The 25,608-nt window shown below is 45.1% G+C and overlaps 1 protein-coding gene across 1 annotated transcript in view; it reads left to right on the plus strand.

Annotated features, from left to right (window-relative positions):
• The window catches only part of ltbp3 (latent transforming growth factor beta binding protein 3), a 225,859-nt gene that overhangs the window by 133,992 nt on the left and 66,259 nt on the right, over window positions 1-25,608 (plus strand). Inside the window, 7 exon segments of the mRNA XM_084320781.1 lie at window positions 5,833-5,964; window positions 7,369-7,391; window positions 7,393-7,498; window positions 10,985-11,104; window positions 18,874-18,993; window positions 23,902-24,024; window positions 25,214-25,333. Coding sequence (XP_084176907.1) covers window positions 5,833-5,964; window positions 7,369-7,391; window positions 7,393-7,498; window positions 10,985-11,104; window positions 18,874-18,993; window positions 23,902-24,024; window positions 25,214-25,333 — 744 coding nt within the window.

Consider the following 25,608-nt stretch of genomic DNA (forward strand, 5'->3'; position numbering starts at 1 on the left):
GCCTTCCTACTGTCTCAATAAAGAACCTTCTCTCCTGTGTCTCCTCTACTCTGTCTCCCTCTCAGCCTTCCTACTGTCTCAATAAAGAACATTCTCTCCTGTGTCTCCTCTACTCTGTCTCCCTCTCAGCCTTCCTACTGTCTCAATAAAGAACCTTCTCTCCTGTGTCTCCTCTACTCTGTCTCCCTCTCAGCCTTCCTACTGTCTCAATACAGAACCTTCTCTCCTGTGTCTTCTCTACTCTGTCTCCCTCTCAGCCTTCCTACTGTCTCAATACAGAACCTTCTCTCCTGTGTCTCCTCTACTCTGTCTCCCTCTCAGCCTTCCTACTGTCTCAATACAGAACCTTCTCTCCTGTGTCTCCTCTACTCTGTCTCCCTCTCAGCCTTCCTACTGTCTCAATAAAGAACCTTCTCTCCTGTGTCTCCTCTACTCTGTCTCCCTCTCAGCCTTCCTACTGTCTCAATAAAGAACATTCTCTCCTGTGTCTCCTCTACTCTGTCTCCCTCTCAGCCTTCCTACTGTCTCAATAAAGAACCTTCTCTCCTGTGTCTCCTCTACTCTGTCTCCCTCTCAGCCTTCCTACTGTCTCAATACAGAACCTTCTCTCCTGTGTCTTCTCTACTCTGTCTCCCTCTCAGCCTTCCTACTGTCTCAATACAGAACCTTCTCTCCTGTGTCTCCTCTACTCTGTCTCCCTCTCAGCCTTCCTACTGTCTCAATAAAGAACCTTCTCTCCTGTGTCTCCTCTACTCTGTCTCTCTCAGCCTTCCTACTGTCTCAATAGAGAACCTTCTCTCCTGTGTCTTCTCTACTCTGTCTCCTCTCAGCCTTCCTTCTGTCTCAATACAGAACATTCTCTCCTGTGTCTCCTCTACTCTGTCTCCCTCTCAGCCTTCCTATTGTCTCAATAAAGAACATTCTCTCCTGTGTCTCCTCTACTCTGTCTCTCTCTCAGCCTTCCTACTGTCTCAATACAGAACCTTCTCTCCTGTGTCTTCTCTACTCTGTCTCCCTCTCAGCCTTCCTACTGTCTCAATAAAGAACCTTCTCTCATGTGTCTCCTCTACTCTGTCTCCCTCTCAGCCTTCCTACTGTCTCTATAGAGAACCTTCTCTCCTGTGTTTTCTCTACTCTGTCTCCCTCTCAGCCTTCCTACTGTCTCAATAAAGAACCTTCTCTCCTGTGTCTCCTCTACTCTGTCTCCCTCTCAGCCTTCCTACTGTCTCAATAAAGAACCTTCTCTCCTGTGTCTTCTCTACTCTGTCTCCTCTCAGCCTTCCTACTGTCTCAATACAGAACATTCTCTCCTGTGTCTCCTCTACTCTGTCTCCCTCTCAGCCTTCCTACTGTCTCAATAAAGAACCGTCTCTCCTGTGTATCCTCTACTCTGTCTCTCTCAGCCTTCCTACTGTCTCAATACAGAACCTTCTCTCCTGTGTCTTCTCTACTCTATCTCCCTCTCAGCCTTCCTACTGTCTCAATAGAGAACCTTCTCTCCTGTGTCTCCTCTACTCTGTCTCCTCTCAGCCTTCCTACTGTCTCAATACAGAACCTTCTCCCCTGTGTCTCCTCTACTCTGTCTCCTCTCAGCCTTCCTACTGTCTCAATAAAGAACCTTCTCTCCTGTGTCTCCTCTACGCTGTCTCTATCTCAGCCTTCCTACTGTCTCAATACAGAACCTTCTCTCCTGTGTCTCCTCTACTCTGTCTCTCTCAGCCTTCCTACTGTCTCAATAAAGAACCTTCTCTCCTGTGTCTCCTCTACTCTGTCTCCCTCTCAGCCTTCCTACTGTCTCAATAAAGAACCTTCTCTCCTGTGTCTCCTCTACTCTGTCTCTCTCTCAGCCTTCCTACTGTCTCAATAGAGAACCTTCTCTCCTGTGTTTTCTCTACTCTGTCTCCCTCTCAGCCTTCCTACTGTCTCAATAAAGAACCTTCTCTCCTGTGTCTCCTCTACTCTGTCTCCTCTCAGCCTTCCTACTGTCTCAATAAAGAACCTTCTCTCCTGTGTCTCCTCTACTCTGTCTCTCTCAGCCTTCCTACTGTCTCAATAGAGAACCCTCTCTCCTGTGTCTTCTCTACTCTATCTCCCTCTCAGCCTTCCTACTGTCTCAATAAAGAACCTTCTCTCCTGTGTCTCCTCTACTCTGTCTCTCTCAGCCTTCCTACTGTCTCAATAGAGAACCTTCTCTCCTGTGTCTCCTCTACTCTGTCTCCCTCTCAGCCTTCCTACTGTCTCAATAAAGAACCTTCTCTCCTGTGTCTCCTCTACTCTGTCTCCCTCTCAGCCTTCCTACTGTCTCAATACAGAACCTTCTCTCCTGTGTCTCCTCTACTCTGTCTCCCTCTCAGCCTTCCTACTGTCTCAATACAGAACCTTCTCTCCTGTGTCTCCTCTACTCTGTCTCCCTCTCAGCCTTCCTACTGTCTCAATAAAGAACCTTCTCTCCTGTGTCTCCTCTACTCTGTCTCTCTCAGCCTTCCTACTGTCTCAATAGAGAACCTTCTCTCCTGTGTCTTCTCTACTCTGTCTCCTCTCAGCCTTCCTACTGTCTCAATACAGAACCTTCTCTCCTGTGTCTCCTCTACTCTGTCTCCTCTCAGCCTTCCTACTGTCTCAATAAAGAACCTTCTCTCATGTGTCTCCTCTACGCTGTCTCTCTCTCAGCCTTCCTACTGTCTCAATAGAGAACCTTCTCTCCTGTGTTTTCTCTACTCTGTCTCCCTCTCAGCCTTCCTACTGTCTCAATAAAGAACCTTCTCTCCTGTGTCTCCTCTACTCTGTCTCCCTCTCAGCCTTCCTACTGTCTCAATAAAGAACCTTCTCTCCTGTGTCTCCTCTACTCTGTCTCCTCTCAGCCTTCCTACTGTCTCAATAAAGAACCTTCTCCTGTGTCTCCTCTACTCTGTCTCCCTCTCAGCCTTCCTACTGTCTCAATACAGAACCTTCTCTCCTGTGTCTCCTCTACTCTGTCTCCCTCTCAGCCTTCCTACTGTCTCAATAAAGAACCTTCTCTCCTGTGTCTCCTCTACTCTGTCTCCCTCTCAGCCTTCCTACTGTCTCAATAAAGAACCTTCTCTCCTGTGTCTCCTCTACTCTGTCTCCCTCTCAGCCTTCCTACTGTCTCAATAAAGAACCTTCTCTCCTGTGTCTCCTCTACTCTGTCTCTCTCTCAGCCTTCCTACTGTCTCAATACAGAACCTTCTCTCCTGTGTCTTCTCTACTCTGTCTCCCTCTCAGCCTTCCTACTGTCTCAATAAAGAACCTTCTCTCCTGTGTCTCCTCTACTCTGTCTCTCTCAGCCTTCCTACTGTCTCAATAGAGAACCTTCTCTCCTGTGTCTTCTCTACTCTGTCTCCTCTCAGCCTTCCTACTGTCTCAATACAGAACATTCTCTCCTGTGTCTCCTCTACTCTGTCTCCCTCTCAGCCTTCCTACTGTCTCAATAAAGAACATTCACTCCTGTGTCTCCTCTACTCTGTCTCCTCTCAGCCTTCCTACTGTCTCAATAAAGAACATTCACTCCTGTGTCTCCTCTACTCTGTCTCTCTCTCAGCCTTCCTACTGTCTCAATAGAGAACCTTCTCTCCTGTGTCTTCTCTACTCTGTCTCCTCTCAGCCTTCCTACTGTCTCAATACAGAACCTTCTCTCCTGTGTCTCCTCTACTCTGTCTCTCTCTCAGCCTTCCTACTGTCTCAATAGAGAACCTTCTCTCCTGTGTCTTCTCTACTCTGTCTCCCTCTCAGCCTTCCTACTGTCTCAATACAGAACCTTCTCTCCTGTGTCTCCTCTACTCGGTCTCCCTCTCAGCCTTCCTACTGTCTCAATAAAGAACCTTCTCTCCTGTGTCTCCTCTACTCTGTCTCCCTCTCAGCCTTCCTACTGTCTCAATAAAGAACCTTCTCTCCTGTGTCTCCTCTACTCTGTCTCCCTCTCAGCCTTCCTACTGTCTCAATAAAGAACCTTCTCTCCTGTGTCTCCTCTACTCTGTCTCCCTCTCAGCCTTCCTACTGTCTCAATAAAGAACCTTCTCTCCTGTGTCTCCTCTACTCTGTCTCCCTCTCAGCCTTCCTACTGTCTCAATACAGAACCTTCTCTCCTGTGTCTCCTCTACTCTGTCTCCCTCTCAGCCTTCCTACTGTCTCAATAAAGAACCTTCTCTCCTGTGTCTCCTCTACTCTGTCTCCCTCTCAGCCTTCCTACTGTCTCAATAAAGAACCTTCTCTCCTGTGTCTCCTCTACTCTGTCTCCCTCTCAGCCTTCCTACTGTCTCAATAAAGAACCTTCTCTCCTGTGTCTCCTCTACTCTGTCTCTCTCTCAGCCTTCCTACTGTCTCAATACAGAACCTTCTCTCCTGTGTCTCTCCTACTCTGTCTCCCTCTCAGCCTTCCTACTGTCTCAATAAAGAACCTTCTCTCCTGTGTCTCCTCTACTCTGTCTCTCTCAGCCTTCCTACTGTCTCAATATAGAACCTTCTCTCCTGTGTCTCCTCTACTCTGTCTCCCTCTCAGCCTTCCTACTGTCTCAATAAAGAACCTTCTCTCCTGTGTCTCCTCTACTCTGTCTCTCTCAGCCTTCCTACTGTCTCAATAAAGAACCTTCTCTCCTGTGTCTCCTCTACTCTGTCTCCCTCTCAGCCTTCCTACTGTCTCAATAAAGAACCTTCTCTCCTGTGTCTCCTCTACTCTGTCTCCCTCTCAGCCTTCCTACTGTCTCAATAAAGAACCTTCTCTCCTGTGTCTCCTCTACTCTGTCTCTCTCTCAGCCTTCCTACTGTCTCAATACAGAACCTTCTCTCCTGTGTCTCCTCTACTCTGTCTCCCTCTCTGTCTTCCTACTGTCTCAATACAGAACCTTCTCTCCTGTGTCTCCTCTACTCTGTCTCCCTCTCAGCCTTCCTACTGTCTCAATAAAGAACATTCTCTCCTGTGTCTCCTCTACTCTGTCTCCCTCTCAGCCTTCCTACTGTCTCAATAAAGAACCTTCTCTCCTGTGTCTCCTCTACTCTGTCTCTCTCTCAGCCTTCCTACTGTCTCAATACAGAACCTTCTCTCCTGTGTCTTCTCTACTCTGTCTCCCTCTCAGCCTTCCTACTGTCTCAATACAGAACCTTCTCTCCTGTGTCTCCTCTACTCTGTCTCCCTCTCAGCCTTCCTACTGTCTCAATAAAGAACCTTCTCTCCTGTGTCTCCTCTACTCTGTCTCCCTCTCAGCCTTCCTACTTTCTCAATAAAGAACCTTCTCTCCTGTGTCTCCTCTACTCTGTCTCTCTCAGCCTTCCTACTGTCTCAATAGAGAACCTTCTCTCCTGTGTCTTCTCTACTCTGTCTCCCTCTCAGCCTTCCTACTGTCTCAATAAAGAACCTTCTCTCCTGTGTCTCCTCTACTCTGTCTCCCTCTCAGCCTTCCTACTGTCTCAATAAAGAACCTTCTCTCCTGTGTCTCCTCTACTCTGTCTCCCTCTCAGCCTTCCTACTGTCTCAATAAAGAACCTTCTCTCCTGTGTCTCCTCTACTCTGTCTCTCTCTCAGCCTTCCTACTGTCTCTATAAAGAACCTTCTCTCCTGTGTCTCCTCTACTCTGTCTCCCTCTCAGCCTTCCTACTGTCTCAATAGAGAACCTTCTCTCCTGTGTCTCCTCTACTCTACAACATTAACCTCACATGTAGTATCAAGAACAACATTACTGGTAAAGGAAAAGCCCGTTCAGACGGGGGAAAGACCGGTGCTTGATGTCATAGAGACGTGATTCTGTCAGATGAAGATGAGTGTGTTTGTGTATCTGTCTGTCAGATGAAGACGAGTGTGTTTGTGTATCTGTCTGTCAGATGAAGACGAATGCGATGCAGAGCCATGCGGTCACGGTCGGGGGATCTGCATCAACACAGAGGGGGCGTACCAATGCCACTGTCGCCATGGCTACAAGCACATGGTGCAACATGGGAGACTAAAATGCGTGGGTGAGTCTGGTCGCTCTGGTTACGATGTGACACACATGATTGATGTGTAAAACGGCTGGTGAGGGAGGGCGGGGCTTTTATGCAGCATCATATCCTGATACTCTGTCGAGAGAGTGGACAGTTTTAAGTACCTCGGAGTCCACATATCCGAGGACTTGACATGGACCACACACATTGACAGTGTAGGCCTCTACTTCCTTAGGCGCCTAAGGAAGTTCAAAGTGAGTCCGAAAATCCTTAAGAACTTCTACTAATGCACAATAGAGAGCATCCTGACTGGCAATATCACCTCCTGGTTTGGGAATAGCACTGCACAAGACCGTAGCAGACTTCAGAGAGTGGCCCGTTCAGCCGAACGCACAATTGGAGGTGGGCTTCCCACTCTCCAAGACATTTACAACAAGCGTTGCATGGGTAAGGCTAAGAGAATAATCAAAGACTCTAGCCACCCAAACAACTGCCTCTTTTAACTGCTGCGGTCAGGCAAGCGATACCGGAGTCTCATGGCAAGCACAGAGACACTCAGAAAGAACTTATATCCCCAGGCCATCAGGATGCTCAATGACAATAACACTATGTAACAAACTATGAAATACACTCACAGCACACACATCCACACGCACACAAACTCTTTAAATAAACAACTCACTGTAGCACCCACTTTACCCACTTTAGACACTTTAACACACTTTATATTTATTGGTAAAGAGATTTGCACTACAACTCATACCTCATTGCACCTTACCCTAAGTTGTACCTCATCCCATTTCTGCATTGTACTGTATATTGTATTGTAACTCAGTTACAAATTATTTCCTACTCAGTATTGTATATTGAACACTTTTGTTTTGAACACTTTTGTGTACACTTGTTAAGTACTTTTGACTTCTATTTTATACTTATCTATTTTATTTTGTATCTAGCACACTCTCAGGAGCAGAACAGAAAAATGTATGACAACTAATAAAGAAACTTGAAACTTGAACTCTGCCCAACGATCTCTCTCTCTTTCTGTCTCTCTCTCTCTCCCTCTCCCCCTCTCTCTCCCCCATCTCTCTCTCTCTCTCTCACTCTCACTCTCTCTCTATCTCTCTCCCTCTCTCTCTCTCCCCCCCTCTATCTATCTCTCTCCCTCCCCCCTTTCTCTCTCCCCTCTCTCTCTCTCTCTCTCTCTCTCTCTCTCTCTCTCTCTCTCTCTCTCTCTCTCTCTCTCTCTCTCTCTCTCTCTCTCTCTCTCTCTCTCCCCTCTCTCTCTCTCTCTTTCTCCCCTCTCTCCCCCCTCTCTCTCTATCTCTCTCTCCCTCTCCCCCCCCCTCTCTCTCTCTCTCTCTCTCTCTCTCTCTCTCTCTCTCTCTCTCTCTCTCTCTCTCTCTCTCTATCGCTCTCTCTCCCTCTCTCTCTCAGATGTGAATGAGTGTCCTGAACCAGGACCTGTGTGGAGTGGGGGGTCAGTGTGTGAACCTGCCCGGCTCCTACAGGTGTGAGTGTCACCCGGGATTCAGGAGCAAGTCCCACCGCGTGCCGTCCTGTGAAGGTAGCGTGACGAGTGTCCCATATATCCTACAGTATCCAGGTCCTGTGAAGGTAGCGTGACGAGTGTCCCCATATATCCTACAATATCCAGGTCCTGTGAAGGTAGCGTGACGAGTGTCCCATATATCCTACAATATCCAGGTCCTGTGAAGGTAGCGTGACGAGTGTCCCATATATCCTACAATATCCAGGTCCTGTGAAGGTAGCGTGACGAGTGTCCCATATATCCTACAATATCCAGGTCTGGTGAAGGTAGCATGATGAGTGTCCATATATCCTACAGTATCCAGGTCTGGTGAAGGTAGCGTGACGAGTGTCCCATATATCCTACAATATCCAGGTCCTGTGAAGGTAGCGTGACGAGTGTCCCATATATCCTACAGTATCCAGGTCTGGTGAAGGTAGCGTGACGAGTGTCCATATATCCTACAATATCCAGGTCCTGTGAAGGTAGCGTGACGAGTGTCCCATATATCCTACAATATCCAGGTCCTGTGAAGGTAGCGTGACGAGTGTCCCATATATCCTACAATATCCAGGTCCTGTGAAGGTAGCGTGACGAGTGTCCCATATATCCTACAATATCCAGGTCCTGTGAAGGTAGCGTGACGAGTGTCCCATATATCCTACAATATCCAGGTCCTGTGAAGGTAGCGTGACGAGTGTCCCATATATCCTACAATATCCAGGTCCTGTGAAGGTAGCATGACGAGTGTCCCATATATCCTACAGTATCCAGGTCTGGTGAAGGTAGCGTGATGAGTGTCCCATATATCCTACAATATCCAGGTCCTGTGAAGGTAGCGTGACGAGTGTCCCATATATCTTACAATATCCAGGTCCTGTGAAGGTAGCGTGACGAGTGTCCCATATATCCTACAATATCCAGGTCTGGTGAAGGTAGCGTGACGAGTGTCCCATATATCCTACAATATCCAGGTAATAGTAATTTAGCTGAACGCTTTTATCCAAAGCCACTTACAAGTTCTGTACGTCAATCCAGCAGGAAGGAAGGGTACAACTCTGGCAGCTGAGGGTCAGTAACAATGTTAATCAAACAGTGTTGAACTTGAGTGCGAGTGCATGATAGTATAAACACATTACAAAGGTTAGTATTTCGTTTTTCTTTAATACAATGTTTTATTTTCATTTCAGATATTGACGCTTTCGACCTTTGGGTCATTTATAGCTCTAATTAACAGGTTCAGTGCCAGAGGGCGTTGGGCCGTTGTGTGCCAGCGCTCTGTTCAATGGGGATAAGTTCCGGTGTTTGCAGTGCTAAACCTATATTCAATTTTATAGCTATGGATCTAATAACAACGTCGATTGTCAGTGAGTTTCTTCCGGTCAACATGCAAAAAACAGATACTTTTTTCATCCATACATTTCCATTTTATACCGTGGTGAATATGAGTATAGTTTTAGAGTGATCCTGTGTAATCCCAGGGAACTCCGGAAAACCTGCGCTTTACTGCATTTCCTTATAAATCGTGCCATTTCTCACCTGATTATTGAATCAATCTGAAATCAACGCTAGATTATCGGTATTATGTTTCATCATGCATGCACAAAAGGGTGGGGGGGGGGGGGTTCTATGCTTCGAGCGCCACCAATGGCATACATTACACAGTACAATACAGACACGCTGCGATCGTGGGGGAAAAATCATCGGATCAACGCAAGATTGATAATATATAGTCCTTACCTCGTCTATGATGTACTGCAAAAAGAAAAATCTAATTATCTGATCGCCATTCCAAATACTGATTGCGGTCGTGTGTCCAACGCTCATCCACCAAAACACATGAATCCACGGTGCTCCAGTGTCCCCAGTCCGTGTGTTATAACGTTACTCATGCCCGAGAAGGAAAACCTGGACCGGACTTCTTAGATCGATGCACAGCCCAAGCCAGAGGGATTCCAATGATGTGCAATACTGGCCGCAAGGTGTTAGGCGGGCGGTGTTGGCCGTTTGCGATCTCAGCCATTCCCAATGATAACATCAGGCTGGATGGATGAATTATGAATGGATATAGCTAATAAAAGAAATAACGATTAAAACCAGACTTTTCTCGGGTTTGGCGCTCAAGCGATGGCGAGTTAACCTGACTTATCTCGGGCCTGGCGCCGAATGTGTTAATAACCATTGTACGTCGTTTTGTTGTTTGTTCCTAACAGTGTGTTTGTCCTAACAGTGTGTGTGTGTCCTAACAGTGTGTTTGTCCTAACAGTGTGTTTGTCCTAACAGTGTGTTTGTCCTAACAGTGTGTGTTTGTCCTAACAGTGTGTGTGTCCTAACAGTGTGTGTTTGTCCTAACAGTGTGTGTGTCCTAACAGTGTGTGTTTGTCCTAACAGTGTGTGTGTCCTAACAGTGTGTTTGTCCTAACAGTGTGTGTGTCCTAACAGTGTGTTTGTCCTAACAGTGTGTGTTTGTCCTAACAGTGTGTGTGTCCTAACAGTGTGTTTGTCCTAACAGTGTGTTGTGTGTCCTAACAGTGTGTGTTTGTCCTAACAGTGTGTGTTTGTCCTAACAGTGTGTGTTTGTCCTAACAGTGTGTGTTTGTCCTAACAGTGTGTGTGTCCTAACAGTGTGTTTGTCCTAACAGTGTGTGTGTGTCCTAACAGTGTGTGTTTGTCCTAACAGTGTGTGTGTCCTAACAGTGTGTGTGTGTCCTAACAGTGTGTTTGTCCTAACAGTGTGTGTTTGTCCTAACAGTGTGTTTGTCCTAACAGTGTGTTTGTCCTAACAGTGTGTCCTAACAGTGTGTTTGTCCTAACAGTGTGTCCTAACAGTGTGTGTTTGTCCTAACAGTGTGTTTGTCCTAACAGTGTGTGTGTGTCCTAACAGTGTGTGTTTGTCCTAACAGTGTGTGTTTGTCCTAACAGTGTGTGTCCTAACAGTGTGTGTTTGTCCTAACAGTGTGTTTGTCCTAACAGTGTGTGTTTGTCCTAACAGTCTGTGTTTGTCCTAACAGTGTGTGTGTCCTAACAGTGTGTGTGTCCTAACAGTGTGTGTTTGTCCTAACAGTGTGTGTTTGTCCTAACAGTGTGTGTGTCCTAACAGTGTGTGTGTCCTAACAGTGTGTGTTTGTCCTAACAGTGTGTTTGTCCTAACAGTGTGTTTGTCCTAACAGTGTGTTTGTCCTAACAGTGTGTGTTTGTCCTAACAGTGTGTTTGTCCTAACAGTGTGTGTGTCCTAACAGTGTGTGTTTGTCCTAACAGTGTGTGTGTCCTAACAGTGTGTTTGTCCTAACAGTGTGTGTTTGTCCTAACAGTGTGTTTGTCCTAACAGTGTGTGTGTCCTAACAGTGTGTGTGTGTCCTAACAGTGTGTTTGTCCTAACAGTGTGTTTGTCCTAACAGTGTGTTTGTCCTAACAGTGTGTTTGTCCTAACAGTGTGTGTGTCCTAACAGTGTGTGTGTCCTAACAGTGTGTGTGTCCTAACAGTGTGTGTTTGTCCTAACAGTGTGTTTGTTGTGTCACAGATATCAACGAGTGTCTGAACCCCAACACCTGTCCTGACGAACAGTGTGAGAACACGCCCGGCTCCTACGAGTGTCTCCCCTGTCTGCTTGGTCACCACGCACAAGGAGGCACCTGCTACGGTGAGGACACATGGAGAACCTTCTAGAACACATGAATAACCACCTAGAACACATGAAGAACCACTTAGAACACATGAAGAACCACCTCGAAAACATGAATAACCACCTAGAACACATGAAGAACCACTTAGAACACATGAAGAACCACCTAGAACACATGAAGAACCACCTAGAACACATGAAGAACCTTCTAGAACACATGAAGAACCACCTCGAACACATGAAGAACCACCTAGAACACATGAAGAACCTCCTAGAACACATGAAGAACCACCTCGAACACATGAAGAACCACCTAGAACACATGCTGCCTCTAGAACACATGCTGCCACTGGAACACTAACCTTAACCACACTGTTACCTTAAACTAACCATAACCCTTTTGATTTCATTTCGAACCTCTATTTAAACTAGAAAGGCAACATTTACAGTCATGTTGCCAAAAAAGGCAATATAAAATCACAACAATATGACAAGTAAGGATAACAATAAATTAAAACGTGTACAACTTGATTGACGAAGGTTGGAGATCATGGTTTTAAACTCTGAAACAGAGGGGAGAATCTCAAGCTTTAAGGACATGAGCTAGAGGGGCATCATAACAAAAGGCAGATTTACCTGTTCAGAGCAAACTCAGGGACCTTAACTCATTCAGCGCCGGAGGCAGAGAGCATCTTAGTTCCTACTGCGCCACCACTCTTAAGAGATAGGGCGCGTTCCAATGCCATCGAGTGAACCGCTAGACTCGCCTGACCAAGAAAACTGTGCCCGGAGACATTTTAATGTAACACTGTGTGTGAAAAAAAGGTTTTGAAGGGTGGGCGATACTGCCACTACCTGGATGCGGCCGGTATTGCACTCTAGCGATCTCAGAGTGGTTCCCTATGGTAACCCCGAGGTCCGTGTGAGAGAAATGAATAAAAATATCGAATAAAAGAAATAACGATGAAAACCCGACTATACTCTGGTTTTCGGGAGTCCTGGCGCTCAACGCATAGCGAGATAACCCGACTATCCTCGGGTCTAGCGCTGATTGAGTTAAGGACCAGCCAGTCCATAGGTTCCAAAATTCCATTCCAATAATGATGTAGCATAAGGAGGCAGCTTACCAATAAGGGCCTTACAAATGTACAAGAGATGTACAAACAAATGTGTTTGTTGCGCCTCTCTGTCAGAGAGGACCAATCAAACTTCTCATAAAGGACACAGTGATGAGTGTCATATCTATCATTCATTAGTGATGAATCTGAGGGCAGAGTGATATACAGAGTCCAGGGATTTAAGGGTGGAGGTCCTATAAGGGTTAGGGTTAGGGCAGCTCCTAGTGGTCAACAGTGTCAGACTGGTTGTACTGGGCAGCTCCTAGTGGTCAACAGTGTCAGACTGTGGTTGTACTGGGCAGCTCCTAGTGGTCAACAGTGTCAGACTGGTTGTACTGGGCAGCTCCTAGTGGTCAACAGTGTCAGACTGTGGTTGTACTGAGCAGCTCCTAGTGGTCAACAGTGTCAGACAGTGGTTGTACTGGGCAGCTCCTAGTGGTCAACAGTGTCAGACAGTGGTTGTACTGGGCAGCTCCTAGTGGTCAACAGAGTCAGACTGGTTGTACTGGGCAGCTCCTAGTGGTCAACAGAGTCAGACTGTGGTTGTACTGGGCAGCTCCTAGTGGTCAACAGTGTCAGACTGGTTGTACTGGGCAGCTCCTAGTGGTCAACAGTGTCATGCTGGTTGTACTGGGCAGCTCCTAGTGGTCAACAGAGTCAGACTGGTTGTACTGGGCAGCTCCTAGTGGTCAACAGTGTCAGACTGTGGTTGTACTGGGCAGCTCCTAGTGGTCAACAGTGTCAGACTGTGGTTGTGCTGGGCAGCTCCTAGTGGTCAACAGTGTCAGACTGTGGTTGTACTGGGCAGCTCCTAGTGGTCAACAGTGTCAGACTGTGGTTGTACTGGGCAGCTCCTAGTGGTCAACAGTGTCAGACTGTGGTTGTACTGGGCAGCTCCTAGTGGTCAACAGTGTCAGACTGTGGTTGTACTGGGCAGCTCCTAGTGGTCAACAGTGTCAGGCTGTGGTTGTACTGGGCAGCTCCTAGTGGTCAACAGTGTCAGACTGGTTGTACTGGGCAGCTCCTAGTGGTCAACAGTGTCAGACTGTGGTTGAATCCGTGCTCAGCGAACCTACCCTGGTAAATAAAGGTTATACTGTAAACAGAAAGCCACTTTCTGCAATATCTGAAATAGCTGCAATATCTGAAATGAAAAAAAAGCGACTAACCTTCGTACTGTCTTTTACTATTATGCACTTTGCTACTTAGGAATCTACCTTACCTATATTACTACCTACTATGCTAATATGTCTCTACTACTATGCACTAGGGCTGCAACGATTAGTCGACGATGTCGATTATGAAAAATCGTCGACGAGATATTGTTGCGTCGATTAGTCATTAAAAAAAATAAAAAATAAAATATTATATATATATATATATATATATATATATATATATATATATATATATATATATATATATATATTTTTTTTTTTTGCACACTACCTATCTTTGTGAAAGTGGCTTCTCAGCTCTGGTCCAGCTGAAGACTTCTTAGCTTAACATAACAGACCGACAGTAAGTTTGGGGGAACTAATGGGATAACTGGGGATGTTGTTTGGTCCTGACAAGAGTCTCAAAGCAACTCTTTGAGGTCATGCTCAATGTCCAATCTGTTCCTCTGCTCTGTCTTCAGCTGGACCAGAGCTGAGAAGCCACTTTCACAAAGATAGGTAATTAATTAAAAAAAAAAAATGATATATTTTTTTTTGTTTTGTTTTTGTTTATATAATTGGTTTTCGATTAGTCGACTAATCGAAAAAATAATCGACAGATTAGGCCCCGTTTAGACGGAAACGCTAGCAGGTGAATCCGCAAAAATATTTTTTCGGATGTGCCTTTCGTTTATACGGAAACAGCGTTTTTACGGGTTGAAACCGCAAAAAAGTGAGACTACCTTCCAGGGTGGAATTCCTAGAAACGCAAAAGCTTTGCGCTCTCGTCTAAACTGTTAAAACGTATAAATCTGATAAAACGATGACGAAAGGTTTGTCACGGCTCTGGTCGCGCGTACTGCTTACGTCACAGGTAGCAGGTATGCGCCAGTAGCCGAGACGTAAACAAAGCAAGTATGTCTGACTTATATCAACGGAGATCACCTGAAGGCTACATTGGCAGTACTTTTAACCCTTTCACTGCCACACGACAGAAGGTTACCCCTTTACTATCACACAACCGGCTGTCGTGTGGCAGTGAAAGGGTTAAATACACAAGAATCTGTCCCGCTGCGTGAGTGGACCCACTGTCTGTGAGTGACTCTGCTTTGGTGCAATCACATTCCCCATCCACAGTCTGCGAATCAGAGGCAGAGTAGGGCGGGTCTTCACAGCACGTCATGTGACATATGCGCCAATCGTGTGACAGCGGGTCTCCGTCATTACAGCGTCGTCTGCACGGAGAATTCCACTCCAAAACGCTCGTCTAAACGTAAAATTAAAAGTGAAACCGCAAGATGACTTTTGCGGTTTCTGTTCACAAAACGCTCGTCTAAACGGGGTAAAGTCGACTACCAAAATAGTCATTAGTTGCAGCCCTACTATGCACTCAACACTGTAGCACTCAAGTTCAACACTGTTGAGCGTAGTGTTGTAGTCGAGTCGCTGAATCGCGAGTCGGGTCCCCAGTGTTCAAGTCCAAGTCCGAGTCCAAGTCCAAGTCTGAGTCACCAAAGCTTGAGCTTGAGTCGAGTCCCCATTACCCGAGTCCGAGTCCGAGTCATCAAGGTTGAGTCCACTCCACTCTGGCAGTCAAAGAGCTGACATACAAATAAAAAAAGGTCTACATTACACATAAATGACACAGCGGTCACCGTTTCAGAGGGGAGTATATTTACTTTGGAACACAATAGCCAAACAAATGCATTTTTAATAAATAACTGTATTTATCTATTAACAAGTTAGAGTGCTCGTCTGCACCTTCCGAGTCCGAAGGCAGTCAATGCTCGAGTCCAAGTCCAAGTCATCAGTGCTCAAGTCCAAGTCGAGTCACAAGTCCTGAAAATCAGTCCAGGACTCGAGTACTACAACACTGGTTGAGTGACAATGTTACTGACTCTTTTTCATTTATTTTTTATTTATTTGTACATGGAATTATTACAGTCCAACAGTACATATTAATATGCACCACTAAATTCCATGGCCGAAAGGAACAGGAAGAAGAACATTCTTATTTGTACCTGCCTCTACACACATACAGTACACTGATAGACTAAGGGCGCGTTCACACCTACCCTGTTTGGTCCACTTTAAGTGGACCATGGTCCCTTTAGCTCAATAGTCCGTTTCGTTTGAACAGGTGTGAACACAAACCGAACTATTTTGAGGATCAAACAACCGAACCATGGTCCTCTTGAAAAGTTGGGACTCGTTTCGTTTTCAAAGTGGACCATGGTGCGTTTGCTGTTGGTGTGAACGCGATCAAACTTTATATAGTACCTAATCTAGAGCAAATGAGTGACAGGCGCCTAGTGGCGGCTGGCGCGACCCAACTTGACAGCGCCAAGTGACAGCTTACGCGCGACCCAACTCAAATGAATGACAGGCGCGCGGACAGTCTCTCTCTTCCTCTCTCTCTCTCTCTCTCTCTCTCTCTCTCTCTCTCTCTCTCTCTATCTCTCTCTCTCCCTCTCTCTCTCTCTCTCTCTCTCTCTCTCTCTCTCTCCCTCTCTCTCTCTCTCTCTCTCACTCTCACCTCTCTACTCTCTAGTCGACTTGCGCCGCGCTCGTAATGACAGTATCTCTCTCTTTCATTACGCTGTTGGCAACTGTTTACGTTTGTGAGTGCTATAGTCCAATAGATGAACGACTTGGCGACTGTATGTCCTTTGTTTACAAATTAGATCCGCACCAAAAAGGGTAGTGTGAACGCAGACCAAAATCAAACAATGTATCATTTTCACATTTGGTCCACCAGAAAGTCCGGACTATCCGCGGACTTTCAGGTGTGAACACGCCCTAAGTGCAATATTTACCAAACCAAACAAAATGTACATACTTATTTTGCAGAAATGGAAACATCAACACAATTAAATTAACATAAATAAATACATTTTGTTTATCTATCAGTTAGCTGCCAGGGTTGTGTCCTTCCTGCTGACTTGTTGTCCAAAACTACTAAATGTAAATGTGTAATATCTTCCTCACGTTTCTCCTCTGTTGACAGTGATGATAAGTCTATATAGTAATCATTTACCGCCCCCTGCTGGGCTAAATTGTGACTGCACAAGTCATGGCGTCTTGGTGATTTGGTGCATCGACATTATTAACAGACAATACCAACACTTACAGAGCAAGTAAATAAAGGAGTAAATAAAAAATTTGTAAATTAAAGTCGAAATAAAATATATAAACTAAATAAAAATACAATATAATATAATATGATATAGGACAGGGCTATATAAATTAGTACTACTGAGTAATAGTGCTAATCAGATGTATGTACAGAGTTGTAGTATTAATATGTACAGTGATACAGGTATGAAGACACTATGGTAGTAAGTCATACTGGCCAGCAGCGTAACTAGTAAGAGAAGGTAAGAGATATGTACAGATATAGTAACTAGTAAGAGTAGGTAAGAGATATGTACAGATATAGATATAGTATCTAGTAAGAGTAGGTAAGGGATATGTATAGATATAGTAACTAGTAAGAGTAGGTAAGGGATATGTACAGATATAGATAGATATAGTAACTATAAGAGTAGGTAAGGGATATGTACAGATATAGATATAGTAACTAGTAAGAGTAGGTAATGGATATGTACAGATATAGATAGATATAGTAACTAGTAAGAGTAGGTAAGGGATATGTACAGATATAGATATAGTAACTAGTAAGAGTAGGTAAGGGATATGTACAGATATAGATATATAGTATAGTACGAGTAGGTAAGGGATATACAGATATAGATATAGTAACTAGTAAGAGTAGGTAAGGGATGTACAGATATAGATATAGTAACTACAGATATGTAACACAGGTTATATGCAGGTAAGTACAGACAGATGTGGGCAGATATACTGTATAGCCTGAGAGTGAGGACATTGACTTGGACATGGAAATGGACAATTTTAACCTCAGCCTGAGCCAAGTGCGCTTGACCGCCGTATATATATATATATATATATATATATATATATATGATTTGATGATTTGATCTTTATTTATTTTCGTGTCTTACATACAGGTGCATGCCCAGCCCATATTATGGGCTTACAAGACACATAAACAATAAGTATATAATAGTATACTTGACAAATTACTTGACAAATTATGACATATAGACCAAGATGGCCACAAAAAAAGAAAATACAATAAAACGTAATATAACACAAGCTGTAAGCAATGTATGTAAACAAAGAAACAAGAGGAATTCATATACAATTATATAGGATATAGTGTGTTTTGTCTCAAGTGCCATGCTTTCTCCAAAAATCCTGCAAAACTGAAGATGTCCTCCACAAAAAAAAAACTCAACATACAACTCTCAGACTGCCAAAAGAAATCCGGATTTACAAATTGAATTTTCTCAAATAAAGCCCTCCTCAAATCGGTGTACAAAGGGCAATAAAAAACAAAATGATATTCATCTTCCACCACTCCCAGATCACATAGAACACACAACCGCTCCTCCTCAGGTTTACCTTGGAATCTACCCACTTCCACAGCTAATGGCAGGGTGCCAGACCTCAACTGGGCACAGAGACCTCCGTCTTCTCTTTAAGCTTAACATTACATAAGGTTCAGTAAAATACTAATTTTTAATTACAACATATTTTCTAAGTTTAGGTTTTTTTCCATATCTCCACCTTCCACTTATCCTGATGGATTGTTGATCATTTTGTTTTAATTATGTGAACCTTACACTGCAGATTGTTCATAAAAATCATACTTAAGTCAGCTGAAGAAAAAATCATGGACATCTCTCTGGACCAGGGATGACTGTGTGCTCTGTCCCAGTTAAATATCTTTTTTGTCACCCTGTCATTTGGCAGTTGGACCAGGCGGTTCCATAACCTAACCATTTCACCTTTTTGCTTGACCAAGCATGAGTCCCAACCCATGTCCCCTTCTATAGCCCCTTTTGGTGTATATTTATGGACTCCCAAGAAGTATCTCATGGCACGGTTCTGGATAGCATTACATTCAGGTGCATCATCAAAACCCCATACTCCATCAAATAAAACAGAACCCACCATTGAATCAAATAATTGTGTAAATGTTGAAAACCCAAGGACAGTGCACACTTTCATTTTACTCAACATATGTGTGTTATTGATTTTACTCTGTTGAGCAAGTCATAGTGTGCTTGTTTGTTTTTCTTTTTCTCTTTTTTTAATGTTGTTGTTATGCCGGGGTCTATACGTCTACATTGCCTCCTAGGGGTAAGAATATGTTATTTATCCATTCTGCTCCTGCTTTATTTTTTATTAGAATACATCACTTCCCCCTCATTTAGATGGTATGTTGTAATATATTGTTTTCTTCAGTCCTTTGTATCAAATGTAAATGTTGTGGGCATTTTAATAATGCATGGTTCAAAAACACACGTGTAAATGAAACCTGTCTCTCTCCCCCCTCTCTCTCCCTCCCCCCTCCCCTCTCCCCCCTCCCCTCTCCCCCCTCTCTCTCCCCTCTCCCCTCTCCCCTCCCCCCTCCCCCCTCCAGACACTAACGAGTGTCAGCAGCGTGGCATCTGTCCCCACGGTCGGTGTGAGAACCTGCCCGGAACGTACCGCTGCCTCTGCAACGAGGGCTTCCTCCCGTCAGCAGACAGGGGCTGCCGAGGTCAGAGGTCACTCAGAGGTCACTCAGAGGTCACTCGCACATACCGCCTAAAGGCATACTTCGGAACTTTGATTTTTTATTTGAAATCTTTATTTCTAACATGTAAATAAATACAAACAATATAAAATCAGGCGGCTGGGTAGCGCAGCGGACTAAGCGCCTGCCTACCACCGCAGAGACACTGGTATCGAATCCAGCTGTCAGCGGTGCCTCCGGCTTGGTCGGTTGTCCATACTAACCAATTGGCAGTGTTAGCGGGTGGGAAGCCGGCGGGGTGTGTATCCTGGTCGTTGTAAACAGCGACTCCTACAGGTCGGTCGGGGCGCCTGCTCAGCGAGGGAGGGAACTGGGGGAAGTAGTGTGAGCCTCCCACATGTTACGCTCCCCCAGTGAGAGTCCTCGCTGTCAGGTGAAAAGAAGCGGCTGGCTGACTCTGCATGTATCGGAGGGGACATGTGATAGTATCTATCAACCCTCCCTAGACCGGCAAGTGGGGGGAAAATGCGTGCAACGACCAGGAAGGGGAAGGGGGAAAATTGGCATAACGACTAAATTGGGATGGGAGAAAAATACAGAAAAAGGAGGAGAAGAAGTAGATAAAAAAAATATATATATTATATAAAATCAACACAAATCATTGACCTCAAGACATTTTATAAAAAAAACTTAAAAAAATAAACAAAAGCAAAACATAACTCAATTTACATGTTCGAAAAGGAGTAGGAAGAAGTATACACTTATTTAATCCTACCCCTTTTGGAGGCTCATACAGAACCAAGCATTTCACTGAAACACGCACAGCGTTATGGGGAAATGCTGCTCGCCACCATCTTCTTCTCCAGAGTCGGACGAGAAGATGGATACCAGTTTCCTCTCTGTGCGTTCAGTTAGAGGCGACAGTGGCTCCAGGAGGTAGAGCGGTCCTTCTGCCCATCGGAAGGTTCCCGGTTAGATTCCGGCTCCCTCCCTCCCTGCCGGTGAACATTATTATCAGGCTCCTCTCCTGGTGGGTCCATGTCTTGAGTTGAAGTTGTGAAACGCTTTGGATAAAAGCTGTTCTATAAATGCAGTCCATCTATCATTAAGTAATGGCTGCTTTTTTTGCTTTTTTATATAGCGCTTTTATCCAAAGCGCTTTACAATTTGTTACTCACATTTGACCTATTCACTCACACGTTCACACACCGACGGCGGAGGCGACCATGCGAGGTGCCAACCTGCTCATCGGGAGCAATTAGGGGTTAAGTGTCTTGCTCAAGGACACATCGACACGCTGTCCGGGAGGAGTGGGAATCGAAGCGGGAACCTCCGGATTGCCAGACGACTGCTCTACCTCCCGAGCCACTGTCGCCCCCAGTAGAAAGCTATCCGGCTGCAGTCCAGCCTATCTTAGCACAAACGAAAGCAAGCGGATAGGGACCACTAGCCTATCTTAGCACGAGCGAAAGCAAGCGGATAGGGACCACTAGCCTATCTTAGCACGAACGAAAGCAAGCGGATAGGGACCACTAGCCTATCTTAGCACGAACGAAAGCAAGCGGATAGGGACCACTAGCCTATCTTAGCACGAATGAAAGCAAGCGGATAGGGACCACTAGCCTATCTTAGCACGGAGGAGAGCAAGCGGATAGGGACCACTAGCCTATCTTAGCACGAATGAAAGCAAGCGGATAGGGACCACTAGCCTAACTTAGCACGAACGAAAGCAAGCGGATAGGGACCACTAGCTTAACTTAATCTGGGAGAGGTGTTTTGGGTGAAACCAGCATCTATCTTCTGGCCTGACTCTGGAGAAGACATGATGTTGGTGTGTTCCTTTACGTTGTGAAATACTTGAATGGATGAATGATTTTATTTCTGTCTTTTTTTTTTTTTTACAAAGCATAGTAGTAGAACTTAAAAAATAAAATAGAAATAAATAAATGACCAAAAAGGTGTAGGCTGAAGCTGAGGCTTATAATTGCCTACCCTTTTTACATTACACTATTTAAAAAAAAAAAAAAATTATATACAAAAAAGAAACATAATTCAGTATATCATTTAGCAAAGGTTACTGTCAGAATGCAGGTAGGTGAATTCCAATGGGTGAAGGCAATCACAGAGACAGAGAGTGTTTACTCTTGAACAGGTTCGACTTTAATAGTAAGAACACAGAGTAAATTCTAAGAGAGAACAAGTGCTAATAGCACAAGTGGAAAATAAGGTAAATGGGAGCTTATTGGAGGTCCAGAGTAGAACCGTCCGCGTTATCCCCGAACGCAATTAGTGAAGACCTGACAATGGACAAGCAGAAGAGAGGTATGTTACATAGACACCAAATACCAACATTCCACACACACCCCCGTGACAGCCAATCAGGAACCACCCCTAAGTGACAGCACTAATTGACAGGGAAATGACAGGTGACAAGCCCAGTGACAAATGCCAGGAATGTGGGTGGTCACCGACCGAGGTCGGTGTCCAGAACGTAACAGGTTACAAACGTTTCATAGTTTTATGTACAAAACGTATACACATTTATTTATATATTTTTTTTTATATATACTTTTTCTTTTTTTATATATATTTATGTTTTTCTTTTTCTTTTTTCTTTTTCCCTTTGTCACTATTTGAACACAGCTATGTTATAGATACAATATAACTAGGATAATTATGACTTGCTAGTGGTGTAGTTCATGCAATGCCCTTAGTTTACTCACAAAGCAACCATTGGGAAGCTTCAGCTTATCCAAAACTCTGCAGCTCGATTACTAACTCATACAAGGAGAAGAGAACATATCACTCCAGTCCTGGCCACTCTGCACTGGCTTCCAATAACTCATAGAATTGATTTTAAGGTCCTTTTCCTAACATATAAAGCTCTTAATGAGCAAGGCCCAAAATACATAGCAAATTCCCTAGTTAGTTATCTGCCCTCAAGAACGCTACGGTCATCCACTACAGGTTTACTAGACACGCCCAGAAACCAAAAAAGGATAGGAAGTATGGCATTTGCCAACTATGCCCCAAAACTATGGAACACACTACCAACACACATCAGAAACGCCAGCTCTATACACATTTTTAAAGGAAAATTAAAAACGTACCTATACAGTCTAGCTTACAAATAGTTATGGCTTGGAAAAACCTGATGGATCCATGAGGCTAGGATAAGCCTTGTGGACCCAACTTTTTAGATGAATGAACGGGTACATAGGAGACACGCCTCCAGTTTTTAAAAAAGTTTTTGACACGCCTCAGCTTCTGAGCTGAAGGAGTGTTTTTGCGGACCTCCCAAACTTTCAAACTTTTTAGATGAAGGAATGGGTACAATAGGAGACACGCCTCCAGTTTTTCAAACGTTTTTGACACACCTCAGCTTCTGAGCTGAAGGCGTGTTTTTGCGGACCTCCCAAACTTTCAAACTTTTTAGATGAAGGAATGGGTACAATAGGAGACACGCCTCCAGTTTTTCAAAAGTTTTTGACACGCCTCAGCTTCTGAGCTGAAGGCGTGTTTCTGCGGACCTCCCAAACTTTCAAACTTTAGACTGTTTTCTTTATGCGTTTTTCTTTTTCTTTCTTTCTACCACAAGACGCGGCCACTGATGGGTCCATGGGACTTGGATAAGTCCTGTGGACCCAACTCTGGCCACTGACCACATGAGCGAACGGGTACATACGCACACAAATACACGGCCACTGATGGATCCATGGGACTTGGTAAAGCACTATGGACCCAACTATGACCACTGATAAAAACGTAACTACACTAGCATTATAAGACCTAAACATTGCTACCTACCATACAAGTGCATTGGTTTAGTGCATTTCCGGTTGCCAATGAGCGGAAATGTTTGTGCGGACCTGTTCTCCCAAACTGGTAAGCAAATGACTGTTTTTACGTTATTTTCATTTTTACGTTACTATTATTATTATTATTATTATTATTTTTTTTTTTTTTAACATTGATCTTAACTGATCACTATGACTTTATTGCTTTTATCGTTATATATGCCTATAATTGTGTACAGCACTTTGAGCTACATGACATGTATGAAAGGTGCTTTATAAATACTTACTTACTTACTTACCGAGGGCCGTGGTCAGAGTTCTGGACCGGTTCTGAGTTCTAGCCCGGTTCTGAGTTCTGGCCCGGTTCTGAGTGAACCACAGTGTTAATCCTCATCAGAACACCGTCCACAACAGGAAGCCACAGTCCTGTCCTCTGCTTCAGAACCATGTGCTGGGTTTGTGTTCATGTTCACAACATGAATCAAGCACAGAAAATGCTTGAGTACAGCGGTTATCTGTTGTGAAACGGTTAACCCTTTCTAGTGTGGTAGTGAAACGGTTAACCCTTTGTAGTGTGGTAGTGAAAGGGTTAACCTTTTGTAGTGTGGTAGTGAAAGGTTAACTCTCTGTAGTGTGGTAGTGAAAGTTTAACCCTTTGTAGTGTGGCAGTGAAATGGTTAACCCTTTGTAGTGTGGTAGTGAAAGGGTTAACCCTTTGTAGTGTGGTAGTGAAAGGTTAACCCTCTAGTGTGGTAGTGTGGTTAACCTGTAGTGTGGTAGTGAAAGGGTTAACCTTCTGTAGTGTGGTAGTGAAAGGGTTAACATGCTGTAGTGTGGTAGTGAAAGGTTAACCTTCTGTAGTGTGGTAGTGAAAGGGTTAACATGCTGTAGTGTGGTAGTGAAAGGTTAACCTTCTGTAGTGTGGTAATGAAAGGTTAACCTTCTGTAGTGTGGTAATGAAAGGTTAACCTTCTGTAGTGTGGTAGTGAAAGGTTAACTTTCTGTAGTGTGGTAATGAAAGGTTAACCTTCTGTAGTGTGGTAGTGAAAGGTTAACCTTCTGTAGTGTGGTAGTGAAAGGTTAACCTTCTGCAGCGTGGCACTTAACCCCTCAGTGTCTCTCTGTCCCCCCGCAGACATTGAGGAGTGTGAGGACGACAGGCTCTGTGCCAACGGGCGCTGCATCAACACAGAGGGGTCCTTCCAGTGTCAGTGTTACCCAGGATACCAGCGCACCCAGGAGGGCAGCCACTGTGAAGGCACGGGTCTCCAATCACTGCGCATGGGTCTCCAATCACTGTGCATGGGTCTCCAATCACTGTGCATGGGTCTCCAATCACTGTGCACGGGTCTCCAATCACTGTGCACGGGTCTCCAATCACTGTGCACGGGTCTCCAATCACTGTGCACGGGTCTCCAATCACTGCGCATGGGTCTCCAATCACTGTGCACGGGTCTCCAATCACTGTGCACGGGTCTCCAATCACTGTGCACGGGTCTCCAATCACTGTGCACGGGTCTCCAATCACTGTGCACGGGTCTCCAATCACTGTGCACGGGTCTCCAATCACTGTGCACGGGTCTCCAATCACTGTGCACGGGTCTCCAATCACTGTGCACGGGTCTCCAATCACTGTGCACGGGTCTCCAATCACTGTGCACGGGTCTCTAATCACTGTATTCACAATTCACAATATTGCATGTATATTTTTCTGTTTCTGTATGTGTATATATATACAATACAATATATGTTTTATTAATTAAAGATGGTAACACAGGGGAGCTCCCGTAGCTCACCGCATATCTCGGCGCTATTTCTGCGTCGGGGAAAACCGTGCTCGTCACGGATCTGGGGGACACAAGTTCGATTCCCGGACCCGCCGTCATTTCTCAGAATGTCTTCCCCTGCTCTACATCCCATTTCAACCTGTTTCTGTCGGTCATGCTTGACCAGAAAAGCGATAAACGCTAAAAAAAAAAAGATGGTAACACAATAGCCTGTGTTGAGCTACCCCTCCCCCACCTAACACCTTTCCCAGGTGAGAGGCATTCACTGGTAGGGGGGGGTAGGTGCGCGAAAGTTACCATAGCTCAGCGTACATACTCTGTCTCTACGTGTTCGGGAGACTCGGGTGCATAAAAACCTGATTATAATCATGTCTCTGCCACAACCACAGGCCGAGCTGTGAGTGAATTACGCGAAGGGGAGCATTATGGCAGGAGACTTATTTTTTGTCATTGCATTTTTTGTTTGTCATGTCATCCCAAATTGAATTAGTTTGAGCCGACCTGTCCATGGTGCTGAATCTCTCAGGCCGAAGTTAGGCACCGTGCCAAAGAGTACTTTGTGAATAGCAGGGTTTGTTTTGGGGTTATTTGCACGGGCGTTAGCGTCGGAGCGAGCCGCGCGATCCCTTTGTGAATTGTCCCCCTGTCTGTGTGTTTCAGACGTGAATGAGTGCGAGCGGCCGTCCAGCTGTCTGCGCGGCCGCTGCATCAACAGCATGGGCTCCTACCGCTGCGACTGTCCCAGCGGACACAAGCTGCTGGGAGGCCGGCGCTGCCAAGGTCAGTCCCTCCACCTCCACATCCTCCATGTCCATATCATCCACCTCCACATCCACCTCCACCTCCACCATGTCCTCCACCTCCAGGTCCACCTCCTCCACCTCCACCACCTCCATGTCCACCTCCTCCACCTCCATGTCCACCTCATCCACCTCCATGTCCACCTCCATGTCCATCTCCTCCTCCACCTCCATCTCCTCCACCTCCATGACCACCTCCTCCACCACCTTCACCTCCACCTCCACCATGTCCTCCACCTCCTCCACCTCCACCTC

The sequence above is a fragment of the Notolepis coatsorum genome (genome assembly GCF_963971535.1).
Source record: "Notolepis coatsorum genome assembly, chromosome: 8".
NCBI classification, from domain to species: Eukaryota; Metazoa; Chordata; class Actinopteri; order Aulopiformes; family Paralepididae; genus Notolepis; species Notolepis coatsorum.